General features: G+C 38.4%; 1 protein-coding gene across 1 annotated transcript in view; it reads left to right on the top strand.

Moving 5' to 3' along the window:
- Positions 1-2923: 2923 nt before the first annotated feature.
- LOC146463801 (uncharacterized) overlaps positions 2924-20644 on the top strand; it is a 23681-nt gene continuing 5960 nt past the window's right edge. The window contains exon 1 of the mRNA XM_085083847.1: positions 2924-3091. Coding sequence (XP_084939973.1) covers positions 3013-3091 — 79 coding nt within the window. The 5' untranslated portion in view covers positions 2924-3012. The remainder of the gene's footprint in view (positions 3092-20644) is intronic.

Below are 20644 nucleotides of genomic sequence, written 5' to 3' on the forward strand. Positions count from 1 at the left end.
ATAACTGCTTAAAACGGCATTTTAACCCTGTGGAAATCAAGACGATCCACGTTTACTGGCGTTACTGGCGGACTGTGAAGAACCCTTCGTTTGAGTTCCTCCTCGCGCGCCTTTAAAAGGGGTTCGCGTTGGGGTGCGGAATATTGACTACCCGGATGTTTTGCATCACACTTGGTTGAACTCACAGCCCGAAGAGTGCTTACCGGCTTGGAACGCCCAACAAGTTCCTTTTGGGAAGAATTGCGAACGAAACCGGGAACGATTCTGCACGGCTGGTTTGTTGATGGACGGTCGTGTTTTGCGAAAACTACTAGATGCTCGTAATCACAATTCCCAGTGTGTTTGATCCCAAGGGTATTGCTCTGGGGCTGATTGCCTTAAATACCGAAACTGTTCGTCATACCAAATCCAATCGCCAGCCTTGTGAGGCAAATCCCTTACAACGTCACAGTATTTCATCAACTTGAGGGCCTTCGCCTAAAATTTCTCAGAATAAACAGAAACAAAAATAGTAAAGGCAGAGACCCGTTTATGGATAGATTGAATCCGCTTGGAATTTATATGTAAGAGCTCGGGCGTAACTTGAGTTGGAGAACTGACCCTACTGAGGGTGACATAGAAAGGGAATATTTCCCTTCGCTGTGAGGCGAAGAGGATAATAACGCCCCAAAATCTATATATTCCATGGCGAATATTTTCGCTTTCAGTTTAGAGCTAACCCTAGAACTAAGAGGGACAGAAATACTCGTGAAAGTCGTCTGTGGCCATGAGTCGGATGAAATTAAAGGAGAGGGTGCGTCCCCTGTATTAGTATCTGACGAGTTGTCCCAGATAATATCGACGACCTCAGCACTTACAGCGTCATCAATAGCGCCAGGGGAATCCTGGGGAGACACAGGCAAAATGGGTAAAGGAGCTCGACTGAAGAGAAGAACAGCTATATTTTCTGGCGAAAAGGCAGTCTTGATGGCTTGAGATACCACGGCAGATACGGTCGCTGAAATGGCGGAAACGTCCAACGAAAGAGTGCCTCGGGTCGAAGAGGTTTCGCCAACATGGGTTTGAACGCTCTCGGAAACAGAGTTCAATGTGGAGGCTCGTGGTCTCTTGGCTCGTGTGGAAGTTTGCTGAAGCCGTGGAAGTCTTAGGGGCGGCACGTTTTTTAGGAGGCATTCTTACAGAATACAATTGATAATAAAATATGAGAAAGCAGACAAGAACGTAGGACGTGGGATCACTAAAATAACTGTGACAATGCATGTAACTGTAGCCGCCTGGTATTGTTGTCTGGAAACGTAACAGAATAGATCTTCTGAGGGGCGTTTTTACGAAAGAAAATTCAGGTCATGCGCCAACCAGGCAAGGCAAGACGAATCTAATCGAAAGTTTCAATCAGAACAAACACTCAAATAAGACCGTTTCTGCCATGAACAAAACGCCAAGTGCATTGGACACACCCCTGAATGGGCGATCAATGGTTTACACTGATAAGGCAAAGTGATCGCACAAAAATAACAATGCCAAGACCGTCAATTGCACGGTATGTAATAACCGCGACTTGAACATATTTCTATGGCTGACAATACAATTGATTGTCGCACTGTTGATGAACACATCCACCAAGCCACACAGGCAAGGAACAACACCGTGTGTGAACAATAGGCTTGGCGTGAAACAAAACACACTGGCCTGGCGAAGAAATAAAACTGAATTGGCAAGAGTCGCAAATTGAAGAAGTGGATCAAACTAATTTTTGGCCTGTACAGACCGCAAGCATCGTAAAAACTGCCCCTCTCAAGCTACGAAAAAATTTGTAGTGACCTAAGGAGTTGAGGTGAATACCATCCCGTGCTAGAAAGCTTGATTTACAATTCCAGAAGCCTCGGTGTCGCCAATAAACATCGTAAGGGAGCAGCTCCAATTCGACCTTAAGATACTTAGTTAATATCTTTACTTGGTTATTAAATAGAGGACGGCATCCCTGCGAAAAATCGTCTGGCAAACACAGACCAGCCGCACACCGTATGACTCATATAGCAAACATATAGCAAGTTAGATCCTCAAGAGCAGAGCGAGTTTCAACGGCGGAAATGGTTTGAAGATCATTTATACCCAACTGTAAAACAACAATGTCTGGGGCTAAAGACTGAACTATCCTCAAATCATATTGAAGATCTTTAGCAATTGTTCTTCCCCCTATGCCATGCCATATGATACAAAGATCTCCAGGTATGTGCAAGTTTTCCGTAAATTTCTGATTAAAATTGTGACAAAGAAAATCGTGGAAACGTCGAATAAACGAGTGGCCGTGTCGGTACCGAAACGAAAAGGCCTAAATCCAAAATTTTAAAGAATAAACTAATAAAGGAGTTAAGAGCACCAACAATGAGAAAGAAAACTCTGGCCTCGAAAGAGATTTCTTGGCGATCTATTGAAAAGTGATTTCTGGGGATCTGTTCAATCTTAGGGCGAGGAGAAGAAGGAAGACTACCTCGGCAAAATTTCTATTTCATAACCACGCTTATCATTTGCTCTTACATCATTGGCTAGACTTATGCTGCTACCCGTACCTGGTACAACCCAACTCCACCGGATTATCACGTAAGCACCACGCCTCCATATAAGTTACATTATGTCGGGCTATAAAGTTTTATTTTAATCACAAATTGAAGTTTGGGCCCAAAAACTCATATGTTAGGATACACTACTGGTAAACTGACTTAATGGCAAGGCTCATAGTTATTTGTTATGTTTTCATAACAACCCCAAGACAAATTTTAATGCGATTTAAGTTTCTTATGTCATTTGATTATTTTGAATGATTGAAGCTTTTGCACTCAAGGCTGTTAACCTTAATGAATGGTAGCTTGTGGTAGAACATGGCACCCGTGACAAGGAGCAAATTTTAAAGCGGTTAGGTAATCTACAAGTGATTTCATGTGCTACTCAAGCACTTTATTTCTTTGGTCGAGTCGTTAGAATCTTTCAACTCGTTCTGGTACGCCTCTCGCAATGTTGGTGGTACAGATATATGTTTTCGCTCTTATAGCAGCCTTGATTGTTTCCCCCCTATCCTCGAGTCAAGTCTCCGGTAAGTGCTTTTTACTGAGAAATCAACATTTATCGAATGATAGCCGGGCACGATTATTTTTAATTAAGTCTTTACGAAAACGGGGTGATTATCCGAGAAAGGTGATTATTTCAATTAAATTATAGTGTGAGTATTCGAAAGGAGAGATTATTCAAAGGACAGCGCTATATTATTCGTATAAATCAGAAATTCAGTACGGTAAACCTGGAGTGATGACCCTTCTTAATAATTTTGCGTTACCATTCCACTTCTTTGCTAAAGGGACCCATTACAAAAGTGAAACAACAAAAAAATCAAATTTTGTTTTTAAAGAATGCAATTTTAATATTCAATTCACAGGCTTAAAAGTTTATACCGCGCTGTCCTGAATAACAAACAGCCCCGCAGGAAAATATTGCTCATTATTCAAAATTCAGTAAACTCGATCATTATATAATGCAATCCGAGCGATTTGACTGGCTTAGCGGCCATGGTATATGAGCTATTATACCATGCCCGAGATATAGAGACCATTAAGTTGTCTTCTAATTGTTCTTGGAAAGCGAAATCAGTAAAATCTAGCAATCTTTCTTGATTGTTTTTTGTTGTTATGATTATAGCCAACTCGGCTTTACGCTCCTAGTTGGCTATCTATCATCTCATATCCAACGCCCGCTCGCGGGTGAATAATTTTTAAGTAGCTCAGTTCCATTTGAATGGTCGACTTTTCCATTTCATTCATTTTTTCATTTGAACAGTCACACGTTTTTCAAAATGCCGTGATCGAGTTACTCGGCCTATTGTTATCAATGATAAAAGCATTGAAGTCCTCCCGCACGCCAAATTACTTGGTCTGACCATCTCTAACGATTTCAAATGGAATAAACATGTTTTTAGTGGAGCTCCGCGCGCCGGAGCCCCATAGCTAAGAGAATTTAGTAACTCGTGAAAGCGAAAAATTTTGGTTTGGTTATGACGTCATTTGTCCACCCGTACGACAGTCCGTCCGACCGTACGCAATCCCATAATGCTAATGCGCCCGTGTTTGTTTGGCGGGAAGTTGCATGGCGAGGTGCGTTTACAACAGAAGTGATAAAGAACACTAAATACAAAGTCAATTTATATGTTTTCGTTGGATATGTTGACAAACGTGGAAAGAACAGAAAGAGAGAGTAAAAGAAATCAGAAAAGCGGGGACGATTCAGAGCAAAGTTCAACGTGAGAGCGAGCGATAGATAGCAAGTTAGAGCAGGCCGGCCGGAAAAGTAAGTTTAAAGAAGCCTCACATTTGTCTATATCACCCGTTTGTGATCAGTTATGGCAACTTTCAGAACTCTAAATAGCTTTACATAGACACTTTAATCGCTTTCGATATAACTAATATTCGAGGAGAAGTTAATTTTTGAAAAATATATTTCGTGGCCGTGTTTTTCATTTGCACCGCCAGCTCTCATGTGATTGTAAACACACACACTCCGTAAAAACTAAAATCTTAATTTAAGACGTTTTTTACACTTAATTCTGGTGCTGTGGTAAGACAGCGCGTAAATCTCATTTGAAGACGATTCATCTCAGGATAAGACGACTTTCTTCTTATTTATACGATGATGGCGTCTTAGATTAAGATGATTTTTTCTTAGATTCAAAGTGCTGTGGTAAGTCATATTTTCATCATAACTCAAGATTTGAATAATCTTATTCTAGATGCTTTAAAATCTCAACTAATTTAAGTTTCGAAGCAAGGTATAAATCTAACTGCAACGGTCACTACATTAAAAAACTGTCAGGGAGCGTTTAATACCATCAAGCTTGAACATGATATATGGAGCAACGAAAACACAACGAATTTCAATCCATAGTACTTTATTACACCAAATCTAATTTAAATGAGACAACTTATCGAAATCAGCTTACCGTAAATTCACTGGAAAACAGAGGCCGGGCCGCGGCCAATAACTACTGTTTTGTTGGTCTTAAAGTCCTTTAAATCATAGAGACCTCTAATAGCAGGGAATACAGATTGTCACTACACTCATTTCTCTGATCGGTGATGCAGTAGAATTGTTGGACTCATCTTTGGTTTTCAATAAAAAGCGACAGTAATTTCTTCATTTCCATTTTCAATCTTCTGTCTCCCGCATGCCGTCAAATTCGTGTAAGTTACCACGTTTACCGGGGCTTTAGCCCGTAACCCGTAACCCGTATGAAGACGATTTAAAGACAATATTTAAGACGACCTTTTATCTTATATACTAACTGAGACTCCGATAGTCTTCATTTTAGATCTCCTGTGTTAAAATAAGATGATCACCGTCTCAATTTAAATGTGTTAAATAATCTTCATTTGAGAAGCGCTTATCCTAATCAACATTGAGGCATCTTACTTTAAGAAAGACCAGTCTTAATTATATTAATCTGAGTCGATGGGGTCCTTATTTTAAGACGTTTTTTGGTCTTGTGGAAATTTTAAGACGCCTAAGCAGGCAATAAGATACTGCTATCCTACGTAAGATGCAATACCCCTAAAGCTGGCGACACACCTGGCATTTTATACGACGATCGCAGCAAATTTGATCGCCAGCGAAAATCGCAAGTGATTTTCGCCACCGATTGATGCGGACACACCTGGCGATTTTTTTTCGCCGATCGCGGCGTTGTTCATGTGATAAAACCGCCCTACCTGACTGATTGACTTTACTGGCAATTCGCAGCGATGAGCGTAAAAAATCGCGGGAACGGGCACACTTGGCGAATTTAATCGCCGAAATCTGACATGCCAGATATCGGCGACTTAATACGCCGATCTCTACTCTCACCATTTTAGTTCTCGGTAAAAAAAAAAAAAAAAAAAAAAGAAGAAGAAATAGAAAATTCCAACACAAAAGGATCCAATTTTTGGAAAGCCCTTCCTGATTGGTTTATTTAAAAAAATGCAGACCTCGTAGGAAACAGGACTTCTTTTCTGATTGGTTGATTTTGATCCAAACTCTGCAGACACGGAGTCTGGAGCTTTGATCCAACACAAACTCTCACCTAGTTTAGAACAAGCTGATTTAATATACTCCTCATGATCAAGCAGCGGAAAGTGGAGAATTTACAAGAATTTCGAGACAACAACTTCAATATTCAAATAACAAGACATCTGGACCAGGGGGGGTCAGCAGCGAGGCCTGGATCCGAGTTTACATGATCGCCCCAGTTAAGAAATTTGGCCGAGCGAGATTAAGTACTGATTTTTTGATAAACAAACATGGCGGCGATTTTATGTGAAAGCGCGACTGTGTGGATTCGCAAACAATTTGGCTATTCGACGTCCAAACATCACAGGAAGGTTTCGGTTGCTCTTTTACCTGAAGTTTGGTCATCAAGAGCGATCACTGATGCCAATTCTGCGGCGAAAAACGAAAATACTGTAACCAACGACTAGCTGACCCACACAGTTCACAGGGCTAGACCTGCTCCGTATAAAAATTGACACTCGCGAGAGGTAGTAAGACTTCCTCCATTCCACTTTATCGTTAACTTTCCTATTTTTTCATTTAAGTACCCTGTAGAACTCCCTCCCTTTACAGCAGCTACCCACTGGGAGTCAACAAACTGTGGAGGTTCTGGTGATCTAATTTTCTGTTTTCCTAAGTTAAAATGTTACTATCATACTCTCAACAACAGAGTTTTGTCATTTTTCAATCTCTTCTAAATGGTAAAAAGTTGAGAGGTGATGTTAGCAGCACTTTGCTCTTCAACTTTGCCAAGTGAGCCAGAAATATTGACTTTTGAATTCATCATGTATGCTTGGTAATAAATCTCATCATTTTAAAGGAAGGGTTAAAGTTATCTTTCATTATTTTAGATTTTGACTGTCATACCTCTGGGGTGAGAACTGGAACATAAAAGAGGCAGGGTGCTAAACAGCAATACTCCAGCCAGTCGTTACACTGTGCAAGTGTGTGAAAATGTGCAGTAATTGCATAATTTACAATATGCTAATTACACTTGACTATGTTACACAATATGTACCAATTAAACAGTATTGCAATATGTTACAGTTCTGATGTATATTGTCATGTGCTGATGACATAATTGTACTGCAGAGTAATGTGGTCAGCTGGGTTAATCCTCGAGTTGCTAGAAACACTTCAGTAATCAAGGGGTGATAATTTAGATTGTCTTCTTCGAAATGGCTGTTGCATACATAGAGAAACCATGGTTGATTTGCCATCCCGGGATCTATTTGGTACTGTATCTCCCTTGCAGTTGGGTTTTAGGGTGTATTCCTAGTAGCCCCATTTTGGCATCCACCAATGGGGGGAAACCACCATACCGATACAGGTGGTCATGGACATCTGTATTAAAGGGTGACAGGTAAGACAATAATATTTACATGTACCCTCCAAGGTTTCTGCACATGCATGTGGTTTCTGCAGGATCTCAGTGTATCAGTACATTGTTCACCCGGTGCTACTGAACTCAACTTCCCAATTTTTTTGCACAAGAGAATAAGGACCTGAATAAACTATTGTTGTTGTTGTTGTTGTTGTTGTCTTTTACGTAAGTTAATCTCCCCATACAGACAAGAGACAAACACCCTTGCAAACGCTCATACAAACCTGGTAGCTCTATTCACAATAATGTTGAGCAATCTTCTTCTGAGATCTTTATAAGTTATCCTTTCCAGTTGCAAAATTGTCTTATCTAAAAATTTCTTAAGGACTCAAGCCGTTTTCCTTGTGTATGCATTTTAAACCATTTGTGCATTAGTGTTAACCTTACAGGAATAACTGTCGTCACGCAACATTTAAACAGAGGGAGAATTCCATAAAATAAACATGCTGTTTCATTCGTAACGACGCTTTCAACAGTTAATACGCATAATGTGGGACAAATACTTTTAATAAGCTTACATTAAAGTTCCAATCCGATCTTGAGAAATAAGCTTACATTCTGGGCTTTCGCGATGACAGTCGTGAAACACTGTGTGGCTTCTAGTTTCTACAGAACTGAACAAGCATCGAAATTGAAATCTACTATTTTGTCGACGTACAATATCTTCCTGAGACGACGGAAACCATAATCGTTCGCTACATTACAAATCATATTCTTCTACACTCGCTGGTAAAATTACAGCTCAGCTGAGAACATGTCGCTCTCAATTTCAATGCTGACGGCTCTACTAACCTAAAACAAAGCTTGCGCCTCATTCCAGCGGTCTTGATTAATCGTAGTGTTCAAACTTCGTAATACCGCAAAAAAAAAAGAGAAAAAACATGCTAACAGTAATGCGTTTTCCACCGTCGAGTCGCCACGGACAAAATGGCATGAATCCTTCGCATTTCGCGCATGCTCGTTGCGGTTTTCGAATGATTGACAGATTTCTTTACTGGGGCGATCATGTCTTTCCGAAAAGCGGCAAGATCAAAGGTAGCTGCCCCCCCTGATCTGGACATAAAATACGGGCTAAAGCCCCGGTAAACGTGGTAACTTACACGAATTTGACGGCATGCGCGAGACAGAAGATTGAAAATGGAAATGAAGAAATTACTGTCGCTTTTTTTTGAAAACCAAAGATGAGTCCAACAATTCTACTGCATCACCGATAAGAGGAATGAGTGTAGTGACAATCTACATTCCCTGCTATTAGAGGTCTCTATGATTTAAAGGACTTTAAGACCAACAAAACGGTAGTTATTGGCCGCGGCTCGGCTATGGCAAGCCAAATGTAGCAATATTCAATTCGTCTAATTTTATATTCAGTTTTGTATTATATATTCAACTATGTGTTTAATATTCAACTTCTATTCGACATTCAACACGCTTTTTAACATTCAACACGTTATTTAACATTCAACTCTCCATTTAACATTCAACTATTCATTCAACATTCAACTATCCATTTAACATTCAATTCTTCATTCAACATTCAACTATTCATTTAACATTCAACTATTCATTCAACATTCAATTCTTCATTCAACATTCAACTATTCATTCAATTCAACTTTCTTGAGCCCTCACTATTTCTGGTCAGTGACGCATAGCATCGCTTGTTACAAACATGGCGGCGTCGTCCATGGCGGCAATGCCGGTTACGGAAATGGCAGCCTATGAAGATGATGACACAAGGCTCGAATTCGATGTGGAGTCTGACAGGAGTCTGACTTGCCAAGATTTCTTTCCTCGATCCTTAAACGATGTCTCTGCTAGACGCTCACTTTATCTTGCACTTGTGAAGTCTCAGTTATCCTACGCGACCCAAGTCTGGTCCCCAGGGATCTCAAATAACCTGTCGTATACACTTGCCCACTTGTTGCTCCATGTTCACGTATATAATCTCGGACTAATTCGTCTAACTCGTCATCAGGCAGTTTACTAAACGACCTGAAATCTTCTAAACCATAATCTTTGATCCTCCTTGATATAGTCCAACGAGATACTCCCAACATCTCCGCAATTCTAGTGTAAGTAAAGCCCAAACCCAGGAGGTCTTCCATGAGCTCTGCAGGGATGTCGAAAGCTAGCTGGTTTACCGGGCTCATCACTTTTTAGCCTGGCACAAACATTCTTTGCCACTGAGGTTGGAGACAAAGATGCTATGGCTAAACATTGCTGCAGGGCGGATAAGACATCACTGAAAGCTGATGAGAGATTGTCAAAGGTTTCTTTGTCATAAGCGTTAACATTCGAACTGCTGACTGCTGTCTCGGAGCGTACGAAGCAAACTCACCGTTTGATCAACAACAACAATATGCTGCTCCACAATTTTTTGACTGGGAAATCTGGTCAGTTCTCTGAAGGATCGAGGAAAGAAACCTTAGCAAGTTAGACTCCTGTCAGACTCCACATCGAATTCGAGCCATGTGTCATCATCTTCATAGGCTGCCATTTCCGTAACCGGCATTGCCGCCATGGACGACGCCGCCATGTTTGTAACAAGCGATGCTATGCGTCACTGACCAGAAATAGTGAGGGCTCAAGAAAGTTGAATTGAATGAATAGTTGAATGTTGAATGAAGAATTAAATGTTGAATGAATAGTTGAATGTTAAATGAATAGTTGAATGTTGAATGAAGAATTGAATGTTAAATGGATAGTTGAATGTTGAATGAATAGTTGAATGTTAAATGGAGAGTTGAATGTTAAATAAAGTGTTGAATGTTAAAAAGCGTGTTGAATGTCGAATAGAAGTTGAATATTAAACACATAGTTGAATATATAATACAAAACTGAATATAAAATTAGACGAATTGAATATTGCTACATTTGGGTTGCCATACTCGGCCTCTGTTTTCCTGTGAATTTACGGTAAGCTGATTTCGATAAGTTGTCTCATTTTAATTAGATTTAGTGTAATAAAGTACTATGGATTGAAATTCGTTGTGTTTTCGTTGCTCCATATCTCATGTTCAAGCTTAATGGTATTAAACGCTCCCTGTCAGTTTTTTAATGTAGTGACCGTTGCAGTTAGATTTATACCTTGCTTCGAAACTTAAATTGAGATTTTAAAGCATCTAGAATAAGATTGTTCAAACCTTGAGTTATGATGAAAATATGACTTACCACAGCACTTTGAATCTAAGAAAAAATCATCTTAATCTAAGACGCCATCATCGTATAAATAAGAAGAAGGTCGTCTTATCCTAAGATGAATCGTCTTCAAATGAGATTTACGCGCTGTCTTACCACAGCACCAGAATTAAGTGTAAAAAACGTCTTAAAGTAAGACTAGTTTTTACGGAGTACGTGATTCGACGGCCGTTTACAGGTCATTTGTAAACGAAAATGCTTTCTTCCAGGCAACAATCGATAATTTTTCTTTATGTAAGGCTTTACTGACAGATGCTTCAATCGTCAATTACAGTGCGACGCACTATAAATTCTCGATACCATCGATATTTGCGAAGAAATTATAAATCAGTTTTGAAAAATATTTTTTCGTGGTCGTGTTGTTTTCATGGCACCACACGGCTTTCATGTGTTCGCACGCAAGTTTAAAAGCTCTAAAATAATTCTACCAAACACCAAAGACTATTTTCCAATATTTTCCATTCGTTAACGTTTATATAGAGACTAGAATTATGGTTACAGGAGCAGAATTGACACAGTTTTGAATTTCCAAACATTTTCCCCGGGTCGCTCAGTTGCTCAGTACACCAAAAATACTATCATGACGTGTAATTCGACGGTCGTTTACAAATCATTTGTAAACGAAAATGCTTTCTTCCAGGCAACAATCTATATTTTTTCTTTATGTTATGTCAAGCTTTACACATTATTATTTTTTGAACATTTTGTTTTTGAGCCGTGTACATGCATTTGCATTTGCGCCGCTCTGCCTTCATGCGCTTGGACTGTATAAACACACACAAGTTTTTTTTTTAAAAAGCTCTGATATTTTGCTCTACAACCAAGCGTTAAAGTGTTAAAATTTTTGTAAGGTCCAGAATTATTTTAGTAGGAGCGATATTGACTGAGTTATGATTTTTCAAACATTTTTATCCGAGCGCCAAATAAGTCGGGTTCGACAAAACACTGACCCCCGGGTCAGCTGACTCCCTACTGACCCCCAACTGACCCCCTAACTGACCCCCTCAAAAACTCTCAGGGAAAAACAAAAAATGTTAAATTAAAGTTATAAACCAACCTGAAATTTCCAAGATTTCGGAATGCAACACAAATCATGAGGAACGAATACACCTGTTTCTCACCATAAACCAACGTTCCGCTGCACCCAGTTCTCGTTATGACCAAAATAGTTTGAAAGGGCTTTATCATCTTGAAGTTGACAACCATTCAAGTTGCCAAAAGCGCCGCTAGACAGAAGATTTTTGAATTTATCACACAAAGAATCGAGCGTCTGTTCGAGAGAAAAAAAATCCCAGTTCCACTAAGTAACTTTTCAAAAAACTTCAGTAAGCTTCAAAAGCCGATGATCGAAACATGTTCGAAAGTCAATTCTCTGACAGGAGCGAATTGTTTTCGTTTCTTAATTGCATTACAAGGAGGCCAGGCGAACTGTGGCAGTCGGACAAAAGTACAACAAGGTCAAACAATCCGTCGTTTTGAGAAAGGGGTTATAGACTAGCTGTCACACATGATTTTACGAAAATGTGTCGGGCAATTTTGTGAGGTTTTTTCGTCATAAGCCATTTCTAATACTTTTAGTTTATGCGTCATTTGACCACAAATGTGTATATGTAAACGCTAAATAACAGGAGAATGCAAATTAAGGCCCAGTTCAGACGCCGAACTTTTCATGAGCCGAACTTAATTCAAATTAAGGTCGGCCCAAATAACGAAAATCCCGCCTTTTGATTCAGACGCCGAACTTAATTAGCCCAACTTAATTTACTTGAAGCAAAACCTATCGAAATGTCAGCGCGGTTTTTTTTTATTTTTTATTTTTTATTTGAAATACGTTATAATAATTTATGCATTAGGTTCGGCTCATGAAAAGTTCGGCGTCTGAATCAAAGCCGTTCCAAAGCCGAAATTCCCGGCTGAGCCAGGCGGGAAGAACGGCTGAGCCGTTCCAAATTGAAACAGCCGTTCTCAATTGATTCAGACGCCGAACTTTTCATGTACTTAATTCGAGGAATTAGGTTCGGCTCATGAATCAGGTATCAGGTATCAGGTATGGCAAGCAAATTTAAGCGCACCGCAAAAGATCTCAATAATTCTGTTGCAAGTACCCCAATGAAGCCCAGCCCAAAGGTACTTAAAGTTAACGATGCGGAGGAATCAAATCTTGGCAAAATATTGGAGGAGATTGCTCAAATGAACCGAAAATTAGACAAATTGGAAACCATCAAAGAGCATCTGACGCGTGTTGATAATGACATTAAGGAACTAAAGGAGTCCTATACATTCGTCAATAAAACTGCAGATGAGTTAATCAAGAGTCGTAATGAGCACAGTGATTTAATCAAGAGTCTGGAGAAGAAAGTAGCTACGATTGAAGCACATACTGAAAAGTTGCAAAGCGAGATTGTTGACATCAGGGCGCGCTCAATGAGGAGTAATCTGGTTCTTTACAATCTACCAGAGAAGGAAAAGGAAGATCCTTTTAAAACAGTACGCGATTTATTTTCAGTTAAGATGAAAATAGACGAAAACCATGAGATAGAAATTGAAAGAGCACACAGGATTGAAGGAAAGCGAGATGACGGCAAACCACGACCGATTGTCGTAAAATTCCTGCGTTATCAGGATAAGGAATATGTAAGGAAATCCGCATACCTCCTCAAGGGCACCAAGATAGGCATCGCTGAGCAATTCCCAAAGGAGATTGCTGAAACAAGAAAACTACTTTACCCCATTATGAAGAAAGCTAAAGAGGATGGGAACACTGCAAAATTAGTAAAGGACAAACTTTACATCAATGGTCAGCGTTATAGGGGACCGTATTGAGAGCAGAGTCAGATGTTTGATCTTACTGCACAAAGATAAGTGTTTTAAGCACGTATTAGACCATAATTATTATCTCTTTTCATTCCAAAAATTTACTAAGATTCGCTTGAAAATAACTAATTATCCAACTTGCGATGCGGAAAGAGAGTAAAACTTGTAACTTATGTGGATATGAAGTGAATCATAATCAAAGGTCAATAACATGTACCATCTGTTTTAATGATTACCACTACAATAAGCATTGTCTGCGATTAGCTATTCTTCCCAGCGGTGATGAAGTGTTTACTACTAGAAATGAACTTAGAACCATGTTAAGAAATGAAAGAAACAGACTAGACAATCTTATTTTTAACCCGTTTGGACAGCAGCAACAGGAAGCGTTATTCCATAATGACAGAAATTTTACAGATGATAACCCCATTAAGACTTGTAATTTCTATTCCACACAGGAATTTAACAGTTCAATCACTTCCAGACCTAACACAAATAATACGCTATCATTGCTACATTTAAATATTAGGAGTATAAGGAATAAGTTTGATGCCTTTTTAAATTATTTACAAACATTGACTCATACATTTTCTATTGTAGTGCTTACTGAAACTTGGCTAAACGATAATGACAGCAATATTTTGATCCCCGGGTACAATTTGACTAAGTTTAATAGGCAAAATAAAGTTGGGGGAGGGATTTGTATTTTTTTTAAGGAATGATTTAAATATTAAAATAAGAAATGACTTAACTACTGAAAACAGTGCCAGTAACGTTGAGTCTCTCTTTATTGAAATTTTAAATGAGAAATATGGCATCATATATAGGCCTCCTGATAACATATTTAACGATTTTGAAAGTGAACTCAAAATTGTATTGTCAAGAATGGATAAACGAAATAAGCCATGCTACGTCATGGGTGATTTCAATATAAATCTTCTAAAATATGATCAATGTAATTTCTCAAATTTATTTTTTAATCAATTTTCATCATCTGGTTACATACCACTAATTACAAGACCAACACGGATAACTAAATCTACTGCAACATTAATAGATAACATTTTCCCTAACAATTTAAGTCACACTGAACACCTAAGTGGTATCATGGTTAATGATATATCTGATCATCTACCTATTTTCACCATTACAGAGCATGAGATGCACATTAATACTGTGAGCTCTGAGTCAGGTAGTTATGCAACTAGAATAATAGATAAGAAATCTCTAGATTCATTCTCTAGTTGTCTTAAAACCTGTGATTGGCTAACCACGTTATCTAAGAATGACCCCGCAGAGTCTTTTAGAGCATTTCTCGCTGAATTCTCTGACCATTATGATAAACATTTTCCAGCTAAAATGACTAAACGTATAAGTACACGAAGGTATAACAATTTATGGATAACGAAAGGTTTAAGGAAATCTTCAAAAACCAAGGAATTACTCTATAATAAATTTTTAAAGAGTCCGACATTAAGAAATGAACATGATTATAAATTATATCGAAATAAATTTAATCATCTGATCAGAATTGCTAAAAAGAATTATTATTGTAAAAAATTCAGTCAAGGACAAAATAATATAAAATCGACGTGGAATACTATTAATGAATTACTTGGGAATAGAAAATCAAATAACTCTCTTCCCAGTTCTTTTCTGAACAATGAAAATGATGAAATCAGTGATCCTAATTTGATTGCAAATAAATTTAATGAATTCTTTGTAAATGTTAAGCCTAATCTGGCTATGAAATTTGATGACGGTTCGGATGAATTTTACAAATTTCTAAAAGGAAATTATTGTGACTCCATGTTTTTACATGACACTACATGTGCTGAAGTAAACAAAGAAATCGATAAAATGGCAAACAAATCAATTTGTGGTATTGATGACATAAACAGCAAAGTAGTTAAACATGTAGCCCCCTACATATCTCTACCACTGTCTCACATTTTTAATCTTACTTTTTCAACTGGTTAAGTCCCAGATGAATTGAAAGTAGCTTTGGTAACACCAGAGTATAAATCATCTGATAAAAATGTATTTTCAAATTACAGACCAATCTCTGTTCTCCCCTGTTTTTCGAAAATACTAGAAAACTGATGTACAAAAGATTAATGAACTATGTAGATAGAAATAAAATTTTATTTGACCATCAATATGGATTTCGAAGTAAAAGCACTACTAATTATGCAATAATTGAACTTGTTGATAAAATAACACAAGGGATAGAAAATAACCAGTTCACTGTTGGTATATTTCTTGATTTATCAAAGGCGTTTGGCACAGTAAATCACGATATTCTTCTAAAGAAACTCTCTTTCTTTGGTATACGCGGGAATTGTCTTGCATGGTTAAAGATTACCTAACCAACAGAAAACAAATTGTTAAATATAATCAAATCAGATCAACAGAAATGGCAATTACGTGTGGGGTCCCACAAGGATCTATTCTTGGACCATTACTTTTTCTAATTTATATTAATGACCTAAACAATTCTACCAAGAATTTATCTACTATATTATTTGCAGATGATACTAATCTGTTTTGCTCAGGTAAAGACATAAATGAACTCGAGTGTAATATAAATGCGGAATTAGTTCATGTTCAAGAATGGTTAACACTAAATCAACTTACACTCAACATAAAAAAATCCAATCACATAATATTTAGAACAACAAAGAAACAGTTAAAAAAATCACTGACTCTTAAGCTTGATAACAAGGAGATCCAGAGAGTAGATAAAACTAAATTCTTAGGAATTATAATTGACCAGCACTTAACATGGAAGAATCATATTGATTATATCACTAAGAAGATAATAAAAACCACCGGTATGCTATGTAGGATTCGCTTCTATGTCAGTCATGTACTATTGAAAATATTATACAATAGTTTGATTTACCCTTACCTGCATTACGGAAATATCGTCTGGGCAAATAATTACCCCACAAGGCTAATGAAATTGTTCAAATTACAAAAAAAAAGCACTACGTATCATAACATTCTCTCCATATACCGCACCATCTCTTCCTCTTTTTATAAAGATGGGTCACTTAAATATTCACCAAATTAATGACCTACTAATCGGATCTTTCAGTTTTAGTCTTATCAGTAAATCGTTACCCACCTATTTCAGTGACCTCTGCATTGAAAACACGCAAGTCCATGGTTATAATACCAGGAATTCAAAACATCTACATAAGTGTTTTAACGGAACTAACTATGGAAAATGCTCTTTAAGAAGTAAGATAGTTGATACATGGAACAAAACTCCTCTAGAAATAAAACGATCTCTTTCTATACATGTTTTCAAAAAGAAAATGAAGCAATTCCTTCTCTTTCAATGATTATGATATCGGCGTTAACTTACATAATTTTACTTGCACCTTTTATTATTACTGTTATTTGTACACCAAACCTGATATCCTGATTAATTTAGCTTAAAAATGTAATTTGAATCAAAGGGGGACTACTTTGTAAAAGCCCGTAAGGGTTTCTTTAGTCTTCGTCCCGACTTCAATGTAAATTGCACTATGTACTTATTATGTTACTTATAATTGTGGGAAATAAACATTCATTCATTCATTCATTCATTCATTCAAAAGTTCGGCGTCTGAACCGGGCCTAAGGCCATGTCCACACGTATCCGGAAATTTTTTTTTCCGCAAATATTTTTTTGCGGATGCGAAAAATTTTCTCGTCCACACGCAGCGTATTCGAATCGTTTTCAGCCGTCCACACGTATCCGATTGTATCTGGAAATTTTCTGATTTGCTCTAGTGCCCAGTTCTAAAATTCTCTCTCCATTCTTCTTCGATCATTGTGCCATTGATAAAATTGTCCCACCATGCGCTTGTCCTTCCTGGTCGCGTCCAGAATCGCCTGCTGTGATGGTTCGCTCTTTTTTTGACTTTATGATGCCCACTGTTCATTGATAACAATCTCAAAACATCCTGTCGATCTCTAATGTATTGGTTGTGTAAATTTATCACAGCTGCATTTATCTGAACGCATGATATCAAACTAGAAATCAGAGCAACTAACAAAGAAGCTACAACCTTGCTGTACGCCATGTTTGTTTATAATGCTCGCCGTGAAGACTGGATCCAAGAGAATGACGAAAAGCGTATTCGAAAATTTCCGGATACGACCGTCCACACGTATACGTATTCGTATCGGATAAAAAAATTTCCACTCAGGAGAGCGTTTTCAAAAATTTCCGGATACGGCCGGAAAATACGCTGGATTCGTGTGGACGCAAGCCGTATTCGTAAAAAAAAATTTCCGTTTTCACAAATTTCCGGATACGTGTGGACGACGCCTAAGAAACGGTTAACAGCAGCCTTGCATGCTCAGGGCTCTCTCTCGATTTCCATTCGCAGCAGTGAGACGACTTAGTTACCTAAAAAAGTAGGTAAATGAGGTCTGTAAAAAATTTACGGAGAAATTTTGAAAAATAAATCAATCAATCAAAATAAACAACTCACCCGACATCGCCAGCGAGGGAATCCGTCAGCGCGGAATAGCGAACCAGAGCAGGACCTGGAATCTATTTCTGCTGTATTTTACCGTGGGAATTGTCTCCAGATGTTGTTTCGTGACAACAGTCAACAGTCAAACGTTAAATTGAGTGGTAACTCACTCGTCATTTGAGCTGTTTCATCTTGCAGGTTAACTTTATAACTTTAATTTCACATTTTTTTGTTTTTCGCTGTGATTTTTTGAGGGGGTCAGTTAGGGGGTCAGTTGGGGGTCAGTAGGGGGTCAGCTGTCCCGGGGGTCAGCATTTTGTCGAAACCCAAGGCGTCGTCCACACGTATCCGGAAATTTGTGAAAACGCAAATTTTTTTTTACGAATACGGCTTGCGTCCACACGTATCCAGCGTATTTTCCGGCCGTATCCGGAAATTTTTGAAAACGCTCTCCAGAGTGGAAATTTTTTTATCCGATACGAATACGTATACGTGTGGACGGTCGTATCCGGAAATTTTTGAATACGCTTTCGTCATTCTCTTGGATCCAGTCTTCACGGCGAGCATTATAAACAAACATGGCGTACAGCAAGCCGGGTTGTAGCTTCTTTGTTTGTTGCTCTGATTTCTAGTTTGATATCATGCGCTCAGATAAATGCAGCTGTGATAAATTTACACAATCAATACATTAGAGATCGACAGGATGTTTTGAGATTGTTATTCTGGATTCAACCAAGAAGGACAAGCGCATAGTGGGGCAATTTTATCAGTGGCACAACGCTCGAAGAAGAATGGAGAGAGAATTTTAGAACTGCGAACTAGAGCAAATCAGAAAATTTCCGGATAAAATCGGATACGTGTGGACGGCTGAAAACGATTCGAATACGCTGCGTGTGGACGTGAAAATTTTCGCATCCGCAAAAAAATATTTGCGGAAAAAAAAATTTCCGGATACGTGTGGACATGGCCCAAGTCTAGGAACCCTGTTAAGCAACGACGACGGTAGCAACAACGTTTGAACAAAAACAATCACTCCGCAATTAAATTTTGATACATTTTTTTGCCGTCCTCCGCAAAACAACAACGTGAAATGACCTAATTTAAGGAATTTGTGGAGAACATGAGCAAACGACGGTGTTTTTCTTTCTCTGTTAACTTGAACGCAACTCCTACCAATTTAGGCAACTTGCTCGCTGTTTACTAGTCTAATGCGTTTCTGAGCAACAATCAATGTTTTTTTTCTTTATTTTATGTGTTTCAAGCTTTACAAATATACTTCAATCGCTTCGATAGGATAAATATTCGTAGAGAAACTAATTTTTGAACATTTTGTTTCGGGGCAGTTTCGTTCGCACCGCACGGTTCTCATTCAGTTGTAAACACACTAAAGATCTGTGCCAAGCAACCAAGAGTGATTTTCCCGTGTTCTCCTTTTCTTGGCGTTTATTTGGATTTCAGTAGGAGCAATATTGACTGAGTTGTAAATTTTACACATGCAATTAATTTCTTCCACTGAATTTGACCTGCTCCTTCTTCCCATCAAAAGGACACTGTTATGCTCGGTTATCATTCGTTGTAAGAAGAAGTAGCGAGGTGAAAGCACTTGTTCGCCATGGCTGATTTCAGTTTCTCTCTTGTAAGACACGAAATTTTCTTTCTAGCTGCAGCACTTGATTTCCATGTATTTGTGGTACAAACAACTCGGCTTAAACAGTCGAACTCCAAAGAACTTGAAAGAACTCGTTATTTTTGGACACAAAATGAAGAAATTCAACGAAATGTAGAACTGGCGTGCCCAGCCAATCTGGAGCGAGTATTTTCGCCGCTCGACCTATCAGGAGTATGTAATTTTGCCCTCTGTATTACCGACATTGTTGTTGTTATTGTTGATGGACAGTTTTTGCTGCATATGCTCTAAAAATATATATAACTGCAGAAAGAATGAGGAAGTGGTAACGTTATTACGTTCATACGCTAAGCAGATTTGTATAAATGCTATGAAAAAAATTGGAGCTCCACTCTTAGGCTTGGCTAAATATATATATTAAATTAGTCAGGAAGACAGCTTTAATTAAGACTTTACTTGTTAAGGCAACTGAAGCGCGCAAACGCAGATCCCGTTTAGCTTTATTATATGTTTCTATGTCACCTGTATTGGTCCGGTGAAAGAATACGCTTAATTTTCAAGTTGTCCATAACGGATTGTCAGTTTACTTGTCAGATGAATAAGAGAGACTTCAAAGGCGGCGCGCACTACGAATAATTTATTCGGACTTGAGGTATGTAGAGGCTCTGCAGAAAGCGTGCCTCGACACCCTTTACACAACATGACAAGAGCTAACAGAGCGACTATTTAATGAGGTTATGGAAAGTAGTGTCCACAGACTTCTTAGCTTGTTGCCAGTGCTTAATAGTTGCCCTAGGTCATTAAGACGCACACGTATGTTCTCTATGCCAGTGTGTAAGACGAACAGATTCCAAAGATGTTTTGTCATGTTCAATGCCATGAACACTGCTTTGTGTTATACCTAGTTCAGCTATATTCTTATAGGGCTTCTTGGATTTTTTGATTTTGGATCTTAGATTTTATTATCAGGTTTTATATTAATCTATTCGGTATTTTGTCTTGTCTCTTTTATTACCTTTTTTGCTTTACCAAATTTGTAAATTATCCGTAGTTCAGCTTATTGGCTGCCAAAGGTGT

This window comes from Pavona decussata, unplaced genomic scaffold (genome assembly GCF_977016875.1).
Source record: "Pavona decussata unplaced genomic scaffold, jaPavDecu1.1 SCAFFOLD_174, whole genome shotgun sequence".
NCBI classification, from domain to species: domain Eukaryota; kingdom Metazoa; phylum Cnidaria; class Anthozoa; order Scleractinia; family Agariciidae; genus Pavona; species Pavona decussata.